This window comes from Paramormyrops kingsleyae, chromosome 2 (assembly GCF_048594095.1).
Source record: "Paramormyrops kingsleyae isolate MSU_618 chromosome 2, PKINGS_0.4, whole genome shotgun sequence".
In the NCBI taxonomy this organism is placed as follows: Eukaryota; Metazoa; Chordata; class Actinopteri; order Osteoglossiformes; family Mormyridae; genus Paramormyrops; species Paramormyrops kingsleyae.
Window position 1 is genome coordinate 14,285,715 of NC_132798.1, and position 22,851 is coordinate 14,308,565.

At 44.6% G+C, this 22,851-nt stretch overlaps 1 protein-coding gene across 6 annotated transcripts; it reads left to right on the forward strand.

The window, feature by feature from the left end:
- Positions 1-575: 575 nt before the first annotated feature.
- Positions 576-22,067, forward strand: znf608 (zinc finger protein 608). 6 transcript variants are annotated; one of them, XM_023836527.2, is made up of 10 exons: positions 576-970; positions 1,260-2,324; positions 10,689-10,926; positions 14,863-14,950; positions 15,252-17,577; positions 19,529-19,910; positions 19,983-20,146; positions 20,631-20,778; positions 20,929-21,003; positions 21,212-22,067. In XM_023836527.2, exons 2-10 carry the CDS (start codon positions 1,533-1,535, stop codon positions 21,229-21,231), a joined length of 4,233 nt encoding a protein of 1,410 aa, XP_023692295.1. In that variant the 5' UTR covers positions 576-970; positions 1,260-1,532; the 3' UTR covers positions 21,232-22,067. The 6 variants fall into 6 exon arrangements, 5 of the variants coding, with proteins under 5 accessions (XP_023692295.1, XP_023692297.1, XP_023692299.1 ...); XM_023836529.2 differs by having other exon boundaries at positions 19,995-20,146; XM_023836531.2 differs by having other exon boundaries at positions 15,273-17,577.
- Positions 22,068-22,851: the final 784 nt, after the last annotated feature.

The window sequence follows — 22,851 nt, forward strand, 5'->3', positions numbered from 1 at the left end:
ATAACAGGGAGAATGGAGCACCCGAATAAGCGGCCGATCGGGGCGAAGACTCGTGTGGAGCCATTGCACTTCACATTCACTTAATTAACCGATAACCTAATATAACTATATTTGGGGCACAGTCAGCGTATTTCCTAAACGAATATATTATCCCATTCAACCAACAAACCTGCGATTTAAAGGCGCACCTGATGCGAGATGCACAGTGAAAATCAGATCTTCTAACAGGTGCGAGGTGATTTCGTAGTCAGTCCACTAAGAATAATGTGCGTCCGTTACGGTTGACAAACTCACTTATCACTTGGTCCTCTTAAACGCTATATAGACTCCTGTCCTATCGATCAATATAAATATATATATATATATATATTTTAAATTAGCATTGTAGCATATTGTAAAGTGAGACATGGCTGAACCTTGAATGTAATTAAATTTACGTGGTTATAGGAACCCTGCGATGTACCAAGCAGCAAGCTGGCAACTCAGCAGTTGTGAATAAAACAGTCTGAGGCGGTGCCAATCCAGGGAAGAATCAAAATCCACCCCATATTTTTCACCTCCGTTTTTCTCGAAAATTTATCCTAAGGGTTAGCAAAATTCTGTCATGTTACAAACGGCTGCCTGTGGGTTTGTCATGCCACTATTAGCCGGATTATCTTGAACGATGCATGTAAAGTTTGAAAACTCAATACCTTTGGCTCGTCCGGTTTGTTTTTCTAATGCAAATGCTGTCAAATCTGTTGGCTCACCATGTGCCGCTATAACATTCCCGGTGCCTACGGAAGGCAAGGAAATTATGGAGATCTCGATACATTTGCCGGGGGGAATATTGAATAATTCATTCTGTCGTTGGCATTTAACGCACATCGATCTAGATTTGTAGCAGCAAAATCAACAGTATGAGGCTCGAATAATTGCGCTGTTTGTCTTTAACTCTTAATGAAGGGGAAACATTTTGGCGGAGAATAAGGTAAGAATGACCAGGATGACAAGCGTTTGCTGTTTTTATTAAAGGACGCGTTTATTCTACAGCCTACGTGCGAAGGGCTTGTTAATAAAATATACATTACAAGATGCCTGTTTAAGATCAGACTTTTAAACGATTTGATTTGATTTGATAAGTGTTTTACATAATAGTATACCTGTTATGTTACAATGTAATTCCCCCCTTGCTGACAGCGATGTTAAATACCCAATCATACTGGGCATTGGCAATAAAAACATAAACACGCCTAATTACCTTTATTTATCCATTTCAGTAACCCACGACGTACAACCTGACGGAGGTCAGGGCTTAAGTGCGTTTCTGCAATATTACAAGTTAACCTGATCTTACATCCAGACAAGGCATGAACCTGAAGAAACTGATCAACTTTCCTCCCGCCTTTAGCACGGGAGCGTAATGGACCCGATGGCCATTTTACGAATGAGAAAGGCTCGTTAGATTCACATAAAAACAAACGAATGCCCTCCTATTATAAAGACGGCGGACGCATCACCGCTTTCTGACATAAATTGTTTTTTCTCCCAGAATGTCAGTCATTCCCATAGTTGAAAAAAACGTGGATCCGACTGGAGTTGAAACCTACGACAGCGGCGATGATTGGGAAATCGGGGTGGGCAATCTGATAATTGACTTGGATGCTGATTTGGAGAAGGACCGACAGAAGCTGGAGATGAATCGTCTCGGGAATATCAAAGGCAGCGCTAAGGATTACGAGGGGCTGGGATCCAGCTGTGCAAACGCAACATCAGCCGTATCTGATGGCCTAACGTTTGCGTCCATTCAGCCCCCCGTCCCTCTGGGAAATCCCAGTAAGGATACTGGCAGGGGAAAAGTGAAAAGGAGCAAAACTTCTAAGGACGCTAATAAATCTGCATCGCCCTCCACCACGCTGTACGGTATTCCAGAGCTATGTGGCGGTGGAAGTCAAGAGGCTGAAGGACGCTCCAGGGAAGGGTTAGTGATGAATTCATCGCTGGGCGAAGCGGTCAGCAACCCAAACATAAGTGATGCAACCGCTTCATGCGCCAAAGGCAAAGAGGAAAAAAACGCCAAAAATCAAGGCAGGGGTTTGAAAAGGGAGAGGGATGCTATCAGGGCGAGGAAAGAGAAGCAGGATGCTGGACAAACGAGCTTCGGTCCTTTATCTGGTAATCTGTACGGTCTGGGAGGCAAAGGGAGTCCGTGTCATTGCGGAGACAACGGCACGGGAGACATTAGGAAAAGTGGTATGGATTCTGCGATAATGGAAAGCGCTATTGTTGGGAAAAGGACCGATGACGAAATCGCCGCACCTGCAAAGAAACTGAAAACTGACAAGGTAAGACGTTGTGTTATAAATTAGCGGGAGCATTTCAGGGAGAGGACATTTTTTTCTTTGATAGCAGTAAATCCCACGGTTGTGTATTTTGCACATTAATTATATTTGCAGTTCTCAGCAGGATCCGTCATTGGACTGTGAAGAAATCAGCTCTTTTTCCCCTTAGGCGTTTGGTCGACTGCTGAAATTTAGATGGCGGTCACGGTTATTAACAACTTCATGTGGCGACACAAAATGGCTATTAAATGAAGTTCTGTCTGTCTGTGAAGTGTGAACGGGCGCTCAAATGCGGCGGAAGGAGGATGCGCTCCCCTTGAATTGACAAATATGTATATAATTGTTAAATGGCGCATTCAGGGGCTCCGCTGCTGGCAAAATCTCAGATTCCTATAATCCTTCTTTGAAAGCAGCCAGTCATAAAACGCCACGGATTTATTATTATGTATTATAAACTGTTCTTTACCAAAGAAGTATCACCATCTGGTTTGTAAAAGACTTTGTTACCTAGTGAATAAATAACGTGTTGCTTTGTGCTCTATTGAATATGCTAATGGTTACACCAACACGTTTGCTGTAGTTGGCTGTATGAAGTTTTTTCCGCTTTGACAGCGATGCTTCGTGACGCTTTGTCCAAAACGGATTCGGATACAGACGGAGATGCAGCGACCAATCTGCGCTATGTAATGTGTGTCCGAGATCCTCCATTGTCTGACAAATTCCTCTGGAAAGGCTGCATCCGGCGTGACAAGCCTGGTAAACCATTTACACGTTACTCAGCCTGTTTTGGGCTGTAGACAGTGGACGTCGCTAAAATGTCACACTAAAAGCAAACACTTCTCCGTCGGCTGCTTGCCTTACACTATTAAATTTGAATACAATAATCGTTTTTTTTAATGTAAATTTTTATTCAAAGAGTGGCGACAGTAGGCTAAGTAGCGGTTAAGGACTTTGACTTGCAATGAGGGGCTAATCTAAAAAAATATTTAAAAACTTATTTCACGAAAAAAAGCCTGTAAAAATTAATGAGTGCGTTGGAAACTGAAGTAACTACTGGTATTTAGCTACAAATGCATTTTAATATAAATGAAATAAGATCGATCACAGCTAGAATTGGCACGTCGGTTTGTCTGTGTAAGAAACGATCAGCTCAAAGACAGATTGCAAAGCGTAACACATGTGGCAAAACAGCGATGGGGAAAATAAGAGCACTGCTGACTGGTACGTTATGGCTACGCTGAACTAATATTAAAACTCCATAAACCTCACAGCCGTGTGCACAAGCACGTCTTACCGCCTGAACTGGTATGTTATGCAGAAAGGTTATGTTTTGAAAAGCAATCATAGATAAACGTACCGTATATATATTAAAAAACATCTAATTTAATTAATGCAGTGTTTTGTGTTTTCACATTATGCTACTTGGTTATATGTTACCGTTTTAAAATGTTATCTATATTAAAATGGAAATTGCAGACAGATGTTGTAGATGTGAATCATTTGTATTATTATTTTATATTGTACTCCAAATGTTCTAAATTACTTTTTCGTTATATTTTGTTTCTCCCCCGTAAAAGCCTGGCTAGGTGTTAGTGTTTCTTCGTATGAAAACTTAATTTTGTACCAAAGAATCCATATATTAAGAAAAATCATTCTCCAACTGCTTATCCTGGTCATGGCTGGAAGGGGGTCTGGAGTCAAACCCAGGAAGCACAGTATGGGATGCCAGTCCACCACATGGCGTGCGTGCACGCGTGGGCACGCACACACACACACACACACACACACACACATGTAGGGTGAATATATCCTTATGGGGACCGCTCATTCATTTCAATGGGAAAAATGCTAATGCTAACTATGACAACCTTAACCCCTACCCTGCCCTAACCATAACCATAAGTAGCCTAACAAAATACAAGAGTTTTTGCATTTTTATTTTTTTCATAGCAGTCACCGATTTTTATAAAATAGAGTTTTCCCTTATGGGGACCAGGAAACCGGTCCCCATAAGGGGACAAAAAACCGGATATTTATCACGTTATGGGGACATTGTGTCCCCATAAGGATAGGTAAACCCGCTCACACACACACACACACACACACACACACACATACATATGTTTATATTCATATCTTTATAGGGACTCTCCATTAGATTCTATGGGTATAGCCCTAATCGCATCTATGACGATCTTAACCCCTAATCAGCTGTAACCCTAGCAATAAGTAACCAAACAAGATACGGGACTTTTGGTATTTTTAGTTTTTTGATAAGACAACGTTTTATAAGATTGACGTTACACTTGTGCGGACCCGAAAAATGCCCCCACAATGTTAAAATATATATTTTTTTAATCACACTGTGGGGACATTTAGACCCACAGTGTAATATATACGCAGTGAACGAGGACCGTGTATTGGATTCAGACTAACAAGACTGTAGGAACTTAATTGTGAGGGATGATATGTGTGTAGATTTTCAGAACTGTGAGATTCTCATAGACACCAACCTGTTTATGTCAGTGTGTCAGTGAGTTATCCAGTGTGGCAATAAGATCATCCATGCAGTTAGTGTTACAGTGACTTGTAGATATTTGCAGCAAGTGTATTTCTCTTTGACAGAACAGCATCCCATTTTAGTCTATTCACACACATCACACACACATTAAGGGCAATTCAGAGTCACATATTCGCTTGAACTACATATCTGTGGATTGTGGGAGACAAGTAACTGGAGGAAATCCACAGAAACACAGTGAGAACAAATGAGATTCAGTCTTCTCTGTATGTGCAAGGAGACGCTGCAATCCAAGTCTGATCTTTGCTATTATAATTACAAATGATGCCTGGATCTGTGCTTCCACTGGCCGCGAAATGGGCTGAAACTGCGAAATGATTTGAATACGTCACATACACACATTACATCTGTGTTGAATGCTGGTGGATTAATCACTTCTTTAAATTAACATTTTACCACCTGTCTTGGTTTAATTAAGTCTTAACTTGCTATAGTTATAGTAAAAAAAAAAAATGTGCTGGATTTAGTATAAAAACTGGGAGGTGATCAGAAATGAATACAAACCAGCCTGTTTACAGCAACAGAAAAAAATGCTTTGACTCCACTTTATTTTTCTAAGTTAAGAGTTTTACTTCTTTTCAGTAATTACATTACTTGAAGCAATTAGGCCTGTTGAGTACCATTAAGCTTGGATCGTTATAATGTCTCGGTCTTCACACCTACACAGGAAGATGCACGTTCCTGTAATGTACATGTACTTAACAGCTGAGACATTAACAGATACATTCTCATGTAAATTAAAATAATTGCCACCATCTGAGGCAAACCACTTAATTCCTGCTCTGTAAGCATGTCTCAGGTCTTTCTTAATGGAATGTGCTGGAGTGAAGAACCTGGGTCAGTTGCCCTCGGTTATGGCAAGCGTTCCTCTATGCAAATTATCCGAAAGTAAAGGCTAAAAATAATATATATGCAGACTTTATGTGTTTTGTGAGATCCTGGGTGTGAGTTGGGACTGAGTCCCTCCAGCTGGAGGAATAGTGTCTGAAATGCTGAGAAAGTGTATTTTTGTTACCAGGATTTTCTCCGATTGGCAGTAGAGATCAGGGCGGTTATTATAGTGCAGGTCTCAGTATGTCGGGAAAGATCGCCCGGGGCACTGTTGCTTCAATTCTCACATCTCTTGGACACAGAAGCAGCACCTGTATTGTTGACCAGTTGATATTGCTTACATTACTTCTGGCTTTCATACTTATAAAAGAGAAATCTATAGTAAGGATGTGGTGACCTCAGAGGCCCACAGCTCTGGGCCCTAGTCCTGAGCACCATGGCTGCATCTCTTCTGCATCACTTCTAAGTACCCAATAACAGGTAGAAGATGTTGTGGCAGCAGTATGTGGGGGACGGTGTGTGGCTCACCTGGTTAGATGACAGTGTGTGTATGCAGAATGTCATAGGTTCAAACCCTTGGATGGGCATAGTGATTTCATCATTGGGCTCATGAGCACAGCCCTTTACCCCCAATTACTCTAGGGACTAGTGCACCCCCCTCTCCTCAACTGTACATTAAAGCATCTGCTAAATCAATGAACTGTAAATATGGTACATATGCTCCAGCTGAGTTAGTACTTGGTTCATAAATAGTACAAATAACTACTACTCTCATTTTCAGGTCCAGAAAGTAAAAATCCAGACCAAGATTTTGTTTCAACCAATCAGTTGAGTATGAAGAGTCACAGTCACAGAGTACTCAACTGCTTGGTTGAAGCAAAATCATGGTCTGGAATTTTACTTTATGGACCAGAACTATCCACCTCTTTGTGCTTTTAAATGCCTCACAGGTAGATGAGGAAACCCAGTTTCCTCAGCTGAGGTTGGCTACTGCGGACAAGCATCTTCTCACCAGATACCATCTAATGAAATCATCTCAGCTCTCGGTCATGGATTTGCTCGGGGTGTAGATGATGAGTTCTCAGAACATCTCTTACTCTGTCAAAAAGGAAATAAAAAATATTCCCATTCACTGTGGGCCTTAAAGGAAATGTCAGCACATATCATTTTTGACGAGACTGTTTATTCCAAGCACACATCTCAGGTAGCCCATTCGTGATCACATCCATCTCCTTACTCAGTCATAACAGGAGTACTGAGGTGTCACGCACACTTTCTCTTGAAGGCTGTCTCAAAGTGGACGACTGTCATCATCCTAAAATTCATCAACCAGCTCCAATACAGATCCCAAAAATTCACTAGTGCACATGCAAAGACAATCCTAACCATCAAGAATAATTTTGCAAAGTGTACAAACAATTATGCTGTTGCTGTTGAGTCCTATTAGAGAAAGTGTAATTACACAAAATGTGAAGCAACAATTATAACATTTAGTCTTGAAGGTAATCTCCCAAAATATTTTTCAAACAACAGGGGAGAGGGAGATGGGAATTAACTGGATTTTTTTCCGTGGAGCGTTTGGGAAATGTTCAGCTATTCACAATAGCAAAGTGGATGTTTGAAATATTTGATTCTTTCTGTAAAATGCACTGTGCAGTCTCATGAGAGAACTTTCTTGGGAAAATGCACTGCATTGAAAGAAATTCTCTGAAGAGTAACTGACAGCCACTTTTTCTTCCTGATCGTTAAACTAAGCGTGGATATTTATAGGCACGAGCAACCCACAAACACGAAACACAGAAAAGTGGAACAGGAATTGGTCCCATATCGCTGACCATCTACTGTGGGAGCTGCATATTTCATAGGTTTCTCCTGAAATGGGAATGGTGAACAACCTACTCAGTACCGGCTTCAAGTCTGACTGCTACAAACCTTCCATGCACAGATAAACAACTGTGTGCACTTGGTTACCAAGAAACAATGTGTTCCTTAGCCAATTCGTCGTTTGCATGTTCAGTGGATACATAACCATCTGCTCCAATGTTCTTTCTATCAAGTCAGGTGTTTGATCCCTAAAAAGAACCCCACCCCTTTGTACAGAATAGAATTTCTCTATTGTTGTTATTCAGGGAGCAAATAGAATGGAATTCAATCCTCATATATCGCATTTTGCCATCCAATGAAACACACACATAAGCGGGTGAGAGTAAAGCTTGGGGCCAGAGCACAAGGTCGGATGTTTTTCCTGTGCCTGGAACAGTTTTTGGGATTAATGGTCTTAATATGATATGGCTGCTCTGCCAGCCACAGAATTTGAACCGGCGACCTTATAGATAACTACACACCACTCCTCGTATAGAAGCTTCTGTGGGAGGGTTGGAGACAGGCGGTTGACTGTGATTGGCTCAGGATGGTCATGTGTCATGAAGGGAGCTTCAGCCTCTGGCCTGCTTTCCATCCAAGCAGCAAGGGCACTCTGATCATCACCCGACACACACCAAGACGTTCTGGCCACAGCTAGGCCCACTTGTGGCCGGGCCCCGCGTTTCCATCTCTGGGGCCAGCACCAGATTTCAGGCTCCCAGGCCAGGAGCCCCGGGCTTGTTTCACACATGGGTTAGAGACACTACAGTCATAGTTATCTGGACGCTCACACATGGGTTAGAGACACTACAGTCATAGTTATCTGGACGCTCAAAGGTAGGCAGCCCTCTGAGTAATAGTCTCACCTTTAACTTGAAAGGGACGATGGTAACTCTCCCCTCCTGAGGCTCTCTGAGCGTCTTTCACCTCATCCGCATCTTTATCCCCTGTGATAACCTTTCTCAGGTCGTACCTCAAAGTGCCTGTTTCTCTCATGTCCTCTGGTTGCTTACCGAGCAGGACACTGTTCTGCTTGTGTTTTTATCACACTGTATGTTTGTTCTTTGCATTTAATTTGCTGATTGCTATGACTTTAAATGCCCTGCCGTGGTACCCATTAAGGTAATTCCAGTAACAACATCAACATAATAAAAATAGCAGTAGGGAGATACTGTTGGACCATTGAACACGTTCCTGCTTTTTAAGATATCCAGCTGCCTAAAAGCTGGGTACCTTTGATTAAACGGAGCTCGGGAATAAATAGTGGAAGTGTTCTGTGATTTGAGATAGACCCCCCTGGGGAGTCAGAGGGTGGCTGCTATCCTGCACAGCCCCTTTCCTGCCAGATGATGCCTCCTGTCTCAGCTCTTCACTAGGGTGTTCCTTGGAAAAAAGAACCAAAATTAAACCCTCACTTTTTTGTGAGGGACAGCAACTTGTCTCAGATGTCTGACGGTTTAAAATTTTTACTTGCCCGTTCAAAGAAAAAATGTCTCTGTTTTCCTTTCAAAATTGCTGAACCACTAGAGTAATCCAGCTGTTCTTATAGTGACTGAAATGAGTTCCATCCATCTGTTCATCCATCCATCCATCCACCCATACTCTGAATGCTTATTCAGCCTATCATCATGGGTATTTTTCCATCCCCATATTTATAGAGAGTCACAGGTAGCTTGGAGCCTATCCTGTAAAGCAACAGGGACACCCAGTACAGGATGCCAATGGGCACACTGGCACATTATGGGCAATGTAGAGATGGCAGCCCACCAATTTGGACTGGAAGCCAGAGTGCACAGAGGAAACCCAACCAACACATGAAAATATGGAAACTACCTTCAGTGTCCTGGGGGGGAGGACTTAGTCCCACCGGCGTGGGGGCCCTGTGATGAGGTCCACACTCTGTAATATGATATGTTAATATGATATATCATGACTACTGAACACACCTCATTCTCTTTGGAATGTGAGTTTTCTCTGTAACCCAAGTTGAGTAGATATTAATTCCCTGAAATCCAGTCAGTAATATTTCCTGGGGTTTGACATGGCGGAGGTAGGTAACGGTAATGTGGTTTACATTCTGCCTGAAACGCAGCTGTGCGATCGAACTTGGTGGGATGCTAGAGCAGCAGGATGATAAGAGAACTGGGAAAATGTCCCGACCATTTTCAGTACAAGAAGAGATTTGGGAACCTTCGCCTGACAGCTATGAATTGCATTCTTTTGTTTGCCTAGCATTACAAAAGTGCATCTGTACTGTAAGGTTTTAGAGTCAAAAAATAGGTGAACCGTTTCAATATGTAGCGGAAGAGTACAGCCATTTTAACTAGAATAAGCTATCTATGTATTATAAAAGGGTCCCTTGTATGCACAGGACAAATTGGGAGGGGTGAATACTTGTACATATTCTGTGTGTCTGTGTGTGTGTGTGTGTGTGTGTGTCTGTGTGTGTCTCAGCCACACACCTCCTTTCTCTGTAAAGGCTGTGGCTTTCACTGAGTGCTGTAACACAGAGAGGACCATGCAGATCATTCATCTCACCCACAGCCACGTAGACACCTAGCTGACAGTAGGTGTCGCAATAGAGAGCAGCTCAGTTCTCAAGTCCGTCCATCCATCCATTCATCCATCCATCCACATCTTTGTTATCCAGTGCAAGGTCATGGGAGGGGGGGGGGGGCGTGTATGACAGTCTGGGGTCTAACCCAGGAGACTTCAATTAACTTTCGTCTTTGTCAAGGCTGCTCATTTTGTTTTTGAATGTGAATTCGATTTGATGATGTTCTTTTTTGTTGTTGTCTCAAAATGCTGTTTTGGTCCTTTTTCAATTGGTCCATAATATTTTAATATGACCCCTGTGAAATCATGAAAGTGCAGCTTGCCAAGAAAAGTTTAGGGAAGATAAGTTCAGTCAACAAGAACTAAGGTTATGATAAAGTCAGTAATATGAAATTCAAAGTCTTCACGCCCTTGAATGCATTCCTGGGGAAAGCTCAGTATGTCAGTTGTGATGGATTTTGACAGACTTCTGCAGGCTGCAAACGCAGTCTGCAATTAAAGTTTGTCTGGATTGTAATTAGAGCCCTCCCCTGCAGGTGGAGTCCATGTTCACAGTGCCCGGTTCACTGATGCCAGTTTCTCAAGCCCCGCCTTCTTACGCCCATTTGTCCCCGCCCATCTCGTCCCCCTCGGAGCAGCTTCTGGTGAGGACGCGCTCCATTGGGACCAACACCCGGGAGGCAGGAAATGGCACAGACCCCGGCCTCCTTGGACCGTGCCAGCCGGGCACCACCGTCAACCTGGAGGGTATCGTGTGGCACGAGACTGAGGAAGGTCAGTGTGGCCGATCGCTCTGCCGTTACCTTCGTATGTCATTGTGCTCGTCAAGTTGTCACGCGTAGCTCTGGGCACACTGATATTCATCAATCCTTCTGGAAAATAACTACGGCCTTTTGAAATGAGCCCAGCTCATCCTTACTGGTGTCCATACTTTTATCCACAGCGATATACATTTTTGAGATAGCAGGGTCAGACTGTCCCTGGAGCAAGTGGAGGTTAAGGGCCCGGCATTGAAACGACTCTGCTGACTCAGGGATTTGAACCACAGGGCTGCCAGCTCACGCATCTGGAGTGACACTCACGCTTCCAGACTCACGCTCATGCAAGAAATCTTATGGGAGATCTACATTATTCCATTATAGACCTAAAATTAGCTACATCAAAATCGCTGGGGTGGTTTGCGAACCCTGTAGACTATTTACAAGGTAATAAAACTTACATACATGTTACATACATACATGAGTGTGCAGATTATCTCAAATAGAAACTCTCACACCAGCCAGTTGACCAAAGTTGGTGACACTAGAACTAGTAGCCTTTAATTATAAACATTCAGAGCCACACACACCGCCAACATTTTTTTTTTATCACATATTTAAAAACAATAAACACACTGGGAATCTCGTACGGTTTAGCTTGTCAGGTGGGCTCTGCAGGTGGGACCACACCCATGACAATGGGGAAGAATCAAGATGAAGTCAGGGCACCAGAAATGTTTCTTTTTCTTTTTTTTTTTGAGATTCTTCATGGATGCCATAAAAGAGTCACCTGGTAACTGGGTTAGACTGGCTTTAAAAATCACCCCTGGACTTTTGCCCATACAGGCCCACCACACATTCATGCCTATGGTAAAATTTCTGGATTTGGGGGGCCAGAGGCAAGGACAGAAACAGGACGACTGGGAAGCAGCTCAGCGCAGGAGGGGTCGGAGTTTCCACGGGTAGCTTTCAGGCCCTTGTGGGCCCTTCGTGTGCTATATGGCTAATGCCCCGACTGATCTGTATTCGTTGTGCATGAGGATGCTTTCGCACAAATGATTTTATAGCAGTTAAAAGATGAAAGATGTGTGTCCATATGGCTGCAGACAAAGGGGCTGGAGTATAAATATACCGTGAAAGGTTGCTGTGTGGCAGCTTGTTCTCTCGTGCTTCTACGTGTCAGAAGGAGAGAGGCACGTAGCGTCGGGGAGGCGTGACCCCAGGCGTGCATCTGGAGGCGCCGAACGCGCTGCAGGCTCACACCGACGCGCCAATCAGCATTTTAATCAGGGGAACGATGCCCTCTGTTGATTTAGGCTGCGAATTGAGCTGTGGGGAGAGAGGGAGCTGGAGAAGGGTGAGGGAGGGGCCCGGACCACAGCAGCACTGCCTGCGCAACTCTAGGGGGGCGGGGGAGCGGCTGACGCCGTTGCCGCACAGGGGAGGGGCGTCTGCCTGATAGACACCGGCGGGCTTGTAGGGATTTGGCGATCGGAGCAGAACCTGCCAGAACCCAAAACCTGCAGAAAGGGATCCGTTGAGGGATCCTTCTCGGTGTTTATGTTGAAATGGGTAAACAAGATAGCAGAATTCAGGCCAGTCATATGAAAAAAAGAACAAATGAAAGGTATGAGTGTATAAGGTGGGGGGGGGGGGGGGGGGGCTTTTGCCCCATGTCGCATATTGAAGAGCTTTGGTTTGATTTTGTCCAGTGTGGTGTCTTCCTGACCTGTGAGTTACTGCCTTTTCAGCCCTGCTGCATCTCAGACTGTCTGCATTGTCTAATGTGGCTACATCCACCCCATGGAGGAATGTTCTGGGCTCTTCAGATAGCTTTTCGGGGTGGGGTGTGGCTAAGTGAGTTAGGACCCTGTTCTTGTGAACAGAAGGTCCCAAGTTTAAATCCCAAGGTTGGTGATACGATGTCACCATTGTGTCCTTCAGCAAGGTCTTTAACTCCCAGTTGCTCCAGGGACTGACTGACCCTGCTTTCACAATTATAGGCTGCTTTGGATGAAAGTATCTGCTGATTAAACATAATATATATATTTAAAAAAAAAATCATGTTAATGTTGGAATTATTCAACAGTTTTTGCCCAGTAACATGCTGTATTTCTGGTAAGATTACTTGTGAGAGGATTATTGGCGGCGACATTTTCTGGTGTTTCTCTATATCTGTTAAAATAAAGGAAGTGCGCAACACAAACTGACAGACAGCAGCGATGGGATTATAAAAGATTTTCAGCCAATTTGCGTGACAAGCCTTGAATTCTTCACAGAAGAGCTCTGGTATTCCCCTGAGCTCCCCCCACACACACACCCATCCGAGACCCTGGATGCGGACCCCCATCTGAGCACCTCCACAACACTCCTTCGCGGTTTTCTTCTTTTTCGAAGCTCACAATTTGACAAGCAGCCATTTTAAACAATTTATCTGTAAAAAAAAAATAAAAAAATAATGAAATAGGCATGCGAGTTATTTTTAGAGTGGATTGTAGTTACCATTGTGGGGGCTCCACTTTCTGTACTGTCTTCTTCATACTATTGACCCATACCATATTGTGTTCCACCCCCGGTTCTCTGGGCACATATTAAACAGTACGTCTCCACGTTCACCACGATCGCTTATATTCACATCCTCACCAGCAGTGTATGGCAACAGGCTGCCAGTTCTGCAGCTTTGCTGAGCCTGGAAATCACAGGAGATCATCATGGATCGCGGCCTCTTAGATTCTTATCTGCTTCTAAGAGAAGCTGCCTGCTTCCCCTCTTCTGGAGAGAGCCAGCGCCCTCCAATGTTAATTGGATTCTGAGAGGCGACAGCATTTTCTCAGCATAGTGTCACCTGAAGGAGGCTTTGGGACGAGCCAGAAGGATGTCTGTGTCACTCTGAGGAGCAGCTCAGCGTGTCGACAGTTTGTGATGCTGACTGACTTTCCGGAGTTTTCCCTCGGGATCTCCTGAGAATTGGTGATACTTCGCTAGTGGCACACTATTATAATAGCAAAAAGTAATACTGTTCTATAACAATAATAAACTATTGCCCAGGGTATTTGTGAATCTGCCGGGAAATGAATTTCACTGTCGATATTCTAGATATATTATTAGCTATACTTCCCAATTTCTAGATTTAACAATTAACATATGTTAAGTTACAAAATGTTATTTTAATGTTGATAATTTAATTATTAATATCTGTGGAAGACATCAAGTCAAAACCAGTTATTACTGAAATAAGTAATAAGATAGTGATTCTAACTAGATGCAAATTGAAATGCAAATGTAAATGACTTACGAATGGATGTTTAACTCAACACTCAAGATGACAGAGATCCTAATCAAAGAGCATCATTACATATACAAAAATGCAGAATGCAGCGAATCAGGTGCATTTAATGATGCAGATTCATAATGCCCGATCACTGTGAAAGGGAGAGGTCAGCATAAGCGTCCTTCCTTGTGCAGCCATTGTGCGGGAAGGCCTCACGCTATTGGGCATCTAGGGTGTAATGGAAGCCTGTGCAAATGAGACAGAACGAATGAAACAAACTGTCTTGGGAGCCTGAGTGGAGGATCGGTTGCTCTTTTGGCTTAAGTGTCACCAACTGAGACACAGCGTAAGCTGGCGGTCTGCCAGCTCAGGCAATTACCTGAAAAGGACAGCAGAATGGGCGGGGGGGAGGGAGGTGTAAAACTGTCGGGTAGGACGTGAGAGACGCTTGCTGCCCATAGTGCTTCATCCTGATGACACATCGGGGAATGAAATAGGCAAGGTCGCTGAGGAAAGCTGAAGGAACACGAGACATTTCAGCATTTTCACTGGATCCAGCATGTCAACCAGTAATCCCCAAACGCTATCCGGTTTTAATCATTTACATTACAGGCTAACTCCAGTGACCACCGGTCTTGTCCACAGCCTGATTGTTCTGAACCAAATAGTTCTGTTTGGTAGGTGTCCTGGTGGTGAACGTCACCTGGAGGAAACGGACCTACGTGGGCACCCTGCTGGACTGCACCAAGCATAACTGGGCTCCTCCGAGGTAAACCATCTCGAAGCTCAATGAAGGTCAATAATGTCTTATTTAAGCAGTGCTTCTTTAAGCTCAAATAAAGTAAGAAAATTCAAATGAAAAAGGACAGGATGAAGAATGTGTGGACGGTGATTAAACCTTGGTATATTTTGCTGATCGTGATTGACTGACCAATGAAATAAAGCATTATACATTAATCATCTTTCGATTGACCAGGAAACACGTCGCAATCGATGAGTTGGGTACCCCTGATCTACAGCCTTAGTCATGTATTAACAAAAATGCTTTGCCTTGAATATTTTTGTCCTAGATTTTGTGAATCCCCATCCAGTGACTTCGAGATGCGAGGTGGACGAGGCCGTGGGAAGAGGATACGGTTGGCTATCCCCAATCTCCCCGAGGCCGAATCCAGCTTCTCCAAGGTCAGGGGTCTGCCACACAAGTGCCGCGGCGGCAGCGTTCATGGCAAAGGCCGCCGGGCGAGCCTGAACCTCATCGGCAGCTGTAGGATACCACCATTCTTCACGGTGGAAGAGATCAAATCCAGCTCCATTATGTCCGGAAAACGCAAAAACAAATTGCCTGCAGATCTAGATCTGAATTTAGTCTCTGAGGATGTTAAATCTGGAAAACGGATTCGGGCAAAATCTCGGAGTGCCCCTTCCACGCCGCAGGGGAAGTCTGATACCTCATTCCTGGACCAGGGATGTTCTTCACCCACTCTCATAGACTGCCCCCACCCTAACTGCAACAAGAAATACAAGCATATCAATGGACTTAGATACCACCAGACACACGCACACCAAGACCTTGATCGTAAACTCGAATTTGAGGAGGAAGGAGAGGCTCGCGTTTCAGACTGCGAGGAATCTCTAAGCAACATCACTTTGGATTGTCCAGAGAGCACAGAGGGCCCTTTGAAGACAAGCCCTCTGTTTAAGTTGGGTACGCTTGGGGTGCCAAGGAATAGGAGGGCACCACTCAGCAATGATCAGCATAACACAACAAGCCCAAAAGTACGCAGGAATTCAGGGACCAGGGAGGGGGCAGCTGACGACCTTAGCAATCTGCCCATCATTTCCAACATGACTGTGCTGCTTGAGAACTGCCTGGTGACTGACAGGAGCTCATCAACGGAGATGCCCAAGTTGGAGGCCGAGGGCTTGATTGAAAAAAAAGCGACATGTGACAAGAGCAAGAAGGCGAACGGAAAGGTTGACAAATGTTTGTCCAAGTCCAAGGCCACCAGGCCAATTGCTCCTGCACCGCCTCCCCCCAAGCTTATCGCAATCTCTACGGCTACCTTCACCAGCAGTAATGCAGGACCCGTTCCTCATCAGTCTTCGCCCACGGCAGTCGCTGGTCACATAGCAACAAAAAGCCCTCTGCTAAAACCCATCAGGCCTAAGTCGGGCATCATCAGTGAGTCAAGTCTGGTAACCTCGACCTTAGTCACCGGCAAGGACAGCAGGAAGAAAGAGAAGCACAGGTTTAAAGACAGAGAATGTAAAGAGGGCAGGAGCCCCAAGACTGACGCTAAACTCTTGAAAACAGACCTAGTTAAAGGAAAGGAGTTTCCGGTCAGTCTGCTAAAAGAGCACCTGAGCAAACAGGACGGGATCAGCGGCATGTCTGAGTCCCAAGAGAGTCGCATGGCCAGCATCAGAGCCGAGGCAGACAAGGTGTACACCTTCACAGACAACGCACCCAGTCCCTCCATCGGCACCTCATCCAGGGTCGACAGCGCCGTGCTGTCCAACGGCGATGGCGCTAACACAAAGACGAATAGCCCGGCTTACTCAGACATTTCGGACGCGGCTGAGGATGGAGGCGGTGACGGCCGTCCCGAAGGTGCCAGATCCAAAGCCAGCTTAGCCTCCGAGACAAGCTCCAGCAAGGACAACTCTTCCAAAGGCTATCTAACTGCACCCCCACAACAGGCAGTAGCAAAGGATGCTCTGTCTCCGTATTACCATGGATACGACCCTTATTATCTCTCAGGTTACTTACATCCTGGGCAGCCAAACAGCTCCACCTTTCCAAAAATCAGCGTTATTAATGACAGCAGCCCACAAAGGGACGACGCAAAGGAGGACAGTGTGGAGAAAGAAGGCTCCGAATGTTTGGAAGGCAAGAAGAACGATGCAGCGAATCCGAATTCGCAGTCGCAGCTCCAACTGGCTATGATGCAGACGCAGACGGCTCTCGCTCAGTCGTTGTACTATGGACAGTACACACGTGGTCTTTATATGGACCAGAAGCTGCTGATGCTATCAAACAACTACAGACCAGCATATGAGAAGTTCTATGATGAGCCCCAGATGCCGGACCAGAAAAGCGCCCAAGAACTTGAGCAGAAAGAACAAATCAAGGGTGACGCTAATCCTGGAAAGACTGTTTCTTCGAGCTCAGCATCAAAGTCCACAGACTCAGTGAAATCTTGCTGCCCCAAACTAGGATTGACCGTGGTTGAGGAGCCAGCAAAAGCTCACATCTCTACCACTCAACAGCAAGGGAAAGTAGGACTCGGCATTGAGACGGACAGTCAGCATCTTGCTAAGGAAGCCACAGAGATTAAACTCACCATGGACTCTGTGAAACAGAACACAGTGGATCCAAAGTTAACTTACACACATGTAAGTCTCTCAGCTGCTATGCATGTAACAATAGGCAGCACACCTGCCTGCATTTCATGAAATTCAGAGACATCACACTGTAAATTATTGTATTATAATACACAAATTAAGTAAATTATTTTTTTCGTAGCTTCAGTGAAAGACATTTCAATGCCATGAAGTGACAATAGTGGGCCACATCTCATTTTAAATGGAACATATCACAGCTCTTCTGAAGTACTGACTATTCTGAATAGATTTTTGTGGCCTTGTAGAGGGATGTGTGTACTGTAGTGAAATAATGTAGTGTAATCTACGGAGTGAGGAATGCTGCGTGTGTTGGGAGTGCATGTTTCGTTGTGTGTAAAGGGGAGTGTGTTGAGGTGCACGTTTGGCTGTGTGTAAAGGGGAGTGTGTTGAGGTGCACGTTTGGCTGTGTGTAAAGTAATATGTGTTTGTTTGGTGTATGTTTAGCCGTACCTAAGTGTGTGTTTATGGGAGGGGGAGGGGGTTGGATTTCGCTGTGTCTTTGCTGGGGGTGAATCTACATGGTGTGGAGGTTTTCTTTGCAGGACGAAGGACTGAGAATCTCCAGAGACTGGTCTGTATGGTGATCATATCACGTCCTTACGCTCCCACACGTTTGCCAGGAGCACTGCTTTTCAAACATTCCCCAACTTAATAATATTTACATTGTATTTGCTATTTTATAATTATTTATGAATAATTTATTTTATGACTTAAATTTAAATTTGTTTTCCATTACACTGCCACAGGCTTTCTGAGGGCTCTTTAATATAACCTCTAACCAGGGACAGTAATGATCCATTGGTTCACATAGAAAGCCGCATTAAAATGACAGGCCTGCCCCAAATCAGCATGCATGCCCAATAGTACACTGCTCCTTTCTGTACTGTCTTATATAATCTCTATTTAATACTTTACTTTTTTGCATTGTTAGTTAACAGAGCTGCGACTGCACTTTTGTAGACTAAACATACTTATATATACTTGCTATTTTCCACATTAAATACATTCTGTATGCTTTAAATGTATTAAAGATATAATCCGAGGCAATCGCACCGTTTTATTTTTAAACCACTACAAGACTGTGTAATTTTATGATTTTAACCTCTCAAAAGGAGATTTATCACATATTCCAGGTTTTTATAATCAACATATCAGTGCACAACAGTGCTCACTTGCAATCTCCTGCATTGAGTTAAATGATTCTGGCAGCAAGCTTTTCATGCACTTGACTATATGGAGTTTTAGTAATAAATTAGAACAACAGATGCTGGAATATTTATATATATATGAGTATATTAATAAGAATATAGAAAATCTGTTCTACGTGGTTATTACTTACAAGATGACAGATACACCAGACAGCTTACCCTACTTAAAATGCATTTTGAATCATTATTAACCAATCATTAAGGTTCTATGGGATTGTATACTATGTTTAATACTGATGTCTTTCAATTCTATAACAAGTAGCAAATAACATGCATGCATATTCCATGACAGTATCTCTGTGTTTATATGGTGCTTCTTTCTTAATTTGTGTGCCTTACAGTTATTTTTTCTTGGTCTGTTTTTAGTGGCTGGGGAATGTTACACAGCATTCATTCAGCATGACCTTTTAGCTGAAGGTCAGACAATCTGGGGATTAAGGGCCTGTCTCAGGGGCCCAATAGTGACACCACTCTGGGGTTTGAACCAGCAACCTTCCGATCACAGGCACTGCATCCTCACCTGGCACATACTGCCCTATCACAAATGCACAAAAACGTCTGCACCATCAAATCCAGTCCCTACACTGTTACACTTATACCTTTTTTTGTGACCTCGATCCTAGACCCCAGTGACCTGAAGCTCTCCTGGCCCCAAGATGTCCTGCTGTTCAGGAAAGACTGAAATGTAGAATATTTGTATTAAAGGATAAAAGTCCCCTTTTCCTACATTCCAGGATTCTGAAGCTCATTCTTGGTACCATCCTTACCCTTTGAAGAGCATGGAGTCACAGAACCTGTCCGAGGAGGTAAGTGGCGAGAGCAAGGAGCGGGAAGCTGCTCCGGGCCCGGCGACTCCGGCAGAACCAGAACACTCCGAGGCCAAGCAGCAGGAGTCGCTGCTGGAGTGCGGCGAGGACCGTGACAAGTCAGATGAGCGGGAGCTGGGCGGCAGCGCCTTCGGGGAGACGACGAGTGGCCAAGGCCCGGCCCCAGCGCCGGCCAGCCCCCAGCAGGCCTACGTCTCCTACCAGCAGGCCTACTCCTACCTGCAGATGTGCGACGCCAGTAGCAGCGCGTACAGGGTGATGTCTCCCGCTCTGCTGCAGAGCTACGCAGGTGAGCCGTCGCCTGACTCAGTCACTCACCAGCTGCCATCTTTGGGGGGTTCATGGAGACCTTGATCTGCAGCACCTCCCGCAGGCTTTCACTACCCCCTGTACGGCAAGACGACGGGCCGGGAGGAGTCGGAGGTGGCCCCCGGGGGCCGGGCCATCAGCGGGAAACCAGCCTGCGAGTCCGTCGCCCTGGAGCTGCTGCAGCATAAGCTCCCATTCCATGGTCAGTCCTCAACGGTGAGTAGAGTGCGGCTGGACCGTCCTGAAAGCTGCGGCCAGTGAGCAGCACCAGCAGATTGTTTACCAAAGGATCGTGTGTCATTTACCAATGGCAGACGTCATACTTTAGGCAAAGTGATCATTTTATCTGGAAATACCGGATAGTATCTGGGTGAAGTGTACCGGCGGTAAAGAGGGACATGATCATGGCAGTAAAACTTACCGGCTAATTTTACCTCCACTGAACAGCCGAACAGCAGATTTCCAGGGCATTACGCATCATTTGTGGGTGTCAGGGAGCTGCTGTCAATTTGCAGGAGATTCCTGGAACTTCCGGGGGAGATGGGATGTCTGCAAAGGCATAGCTAGGTATCCTAGCAGGCATTTTTATAAGCCATACCCTTCGGACCTTAGACCCCAAATTAACCTGCTCCTCAATGCCGTTGCACTCGGGTAGCTCTCCGACACGCTTCTGTAAGACTCCCTTCTGTTCCCCCGACAGCCTGTGGAGCGAGAATCTCCCAAGCGTGAGCGGACGCTGGAGCGGGAGAGAGACCACACCCCCTTCGCCCGGCACCTCCACACCCACCATCACACTCACCTGGGCGTTGGCTACCCACTCATACCTGGCCAGTATGACCACTACCAAGGCAAGGCTGACAGTCACACGATTTGTACTTTGAGAGCTTCCTATCACGTGTAGCATGTGAGGCCTTGGCCGTCCCTTGTGACTTAATACAGTATGTTCTAACAAGCACACTGTCACTACTACTCACACCGCCTCAACCTCTATTCTGCAGCATTAGGTGCTTCTGGGCTGAGTCCTGCAGCTGTGGTCTCCAGCCAGCAGGTGGCAGCACAGACTTCAGCAGCAGGTAGGATCTCAACATGGGCTCAGCATTCAGTAGACTCATCTTGACATAGTCTCAAGATTCCTTCCCAAATGCCGAAGAACAATCCTTCCCACAGAATCTTTACAACGTAAATCAAAGCTTAACCAGCTATGTAAATATACAGATATATTGTAAGTGTGAGTAATACGGAATGATTAAGAAAACCAAGCTTAAGCCAACCTTCTTGCAGGAAATGATGGGAAAATCTGAGCCCCTGGCATGTGACTGAATCACATGAAGACACGTGGATCCACAGGCATCAGTTCCTTGGTGTTAATTCACTGCCCCCATGGGGGGAATAATTCAGTATTGTCATTTTCTTTTTCTTATGTATGAAGATTTTATAGAGTTTCGACGCCGTTTCAGTGATATCGATGGAAATGTTGATTGCCGACCGCCGATTTGTAACCTGTGATTTGTAAAAAAAAATACAAATAATGAACGTGGAACCATCTTCTGGGGGCCTCAGTGTGGCCTGTGGTGGGGGGGCCCGGGTGGCCAAACGGGGGCCGGAAAACACGTGTCGTCGTGGAAACGTGTTGATGAATGTACTTGTGTTGCAGAGTCAGCGGCGTGTTCAGACAGAAGCACAGTGAAATGGAAGCCCACCTGTGTGACTGTAATGTGCTCCATCCTCGTGCTTCTCGCACTGTATACCTGTTGTAACGTAACCCTGTGAAAGTGGATCTATATCTCCAGCCTCTTATTTTTCTCCATTTGAACCTCCCACGCTGTGATGTATATCCTGTACATAGTGAAACAGCAGAGCATAAAGGCTTATTTTAACTCTCTCTAACTTCGCCCGCATCGTCTGGCTACTTCCATCCACCCGCGTACATCTGTGATCGTTCTCTATCGTGAATAGTGCTGCAGTCTATCGGTGTTTACCAGTGATGATGTACAGGGAGACATTCCACACCGTTCGCCTGGTCGCTCGCTTCACAAGCCGACGTCAAAGTCCAAGTCAAATGTACATCAGAAATGCGGTTCTTTTTTACCTGCCTTAAAATGTTTGGCAATCACGATTAAAGGAAGATGTTTATATACGCTGCCTGTTCGTTGTGTTTTTCTGTGGAGAGTGAGAAGTCCCGCCTCATGGTCATTTACCATTTCAGTGACTCTTGGTAATGATGGTCCCTGTTGATCTTGAAGGATCAAATAGGCTATTTTTTCTTCAGCAAACATGTGTACTCCACAAGGCATTTTATGGTAAAGGTATAAACATTTATTATTACGGAGGTGCTCAATAAATATTATAAACACAAATGTTGCAGATTTAACACCTACTATTGTTTTACTTTATTCTTCGTTAAGATGGACAGAGTGCGATTTCATTAATAGTCTAGTTCTGTTTGTTACTTTACTTTTTTAAATCACCTTAATTTAAGGACCACTATAAAGACTTCTTTATTGTTAGGTAACATAGTCACAGTGTGAAGGCCCTGTTCTTACATTTAGTCAGCTTTTAAAATCACCTGACTTGTCTTCTACTATATGATTAAAATTCATACCGTAACATTGTAATGATTCTTGCCTCAAGTTAATCTGTAGTCAGCTCATATGTGTCCAACACTTTCTAAATCAGTGCCACAAAGTGCAGTGGGCTCCTCTTGTAAACACAGTGGTCAGGCTTTGGAGAATCACTGTGTGCTTTCTGCATGATTTCATATCGGATATGGAAACGCTGTCGTAGCATCACAACAAACTGCTGTTGTCATGGGCCTAAATTTCATTTAACAGTAGGGGGGGGGACAATAAATATAAAATTTCTCATGAGCAATTTTTGAAGGGGACACAAATAATACAGTCAAATTGTACTTATAAAGATAT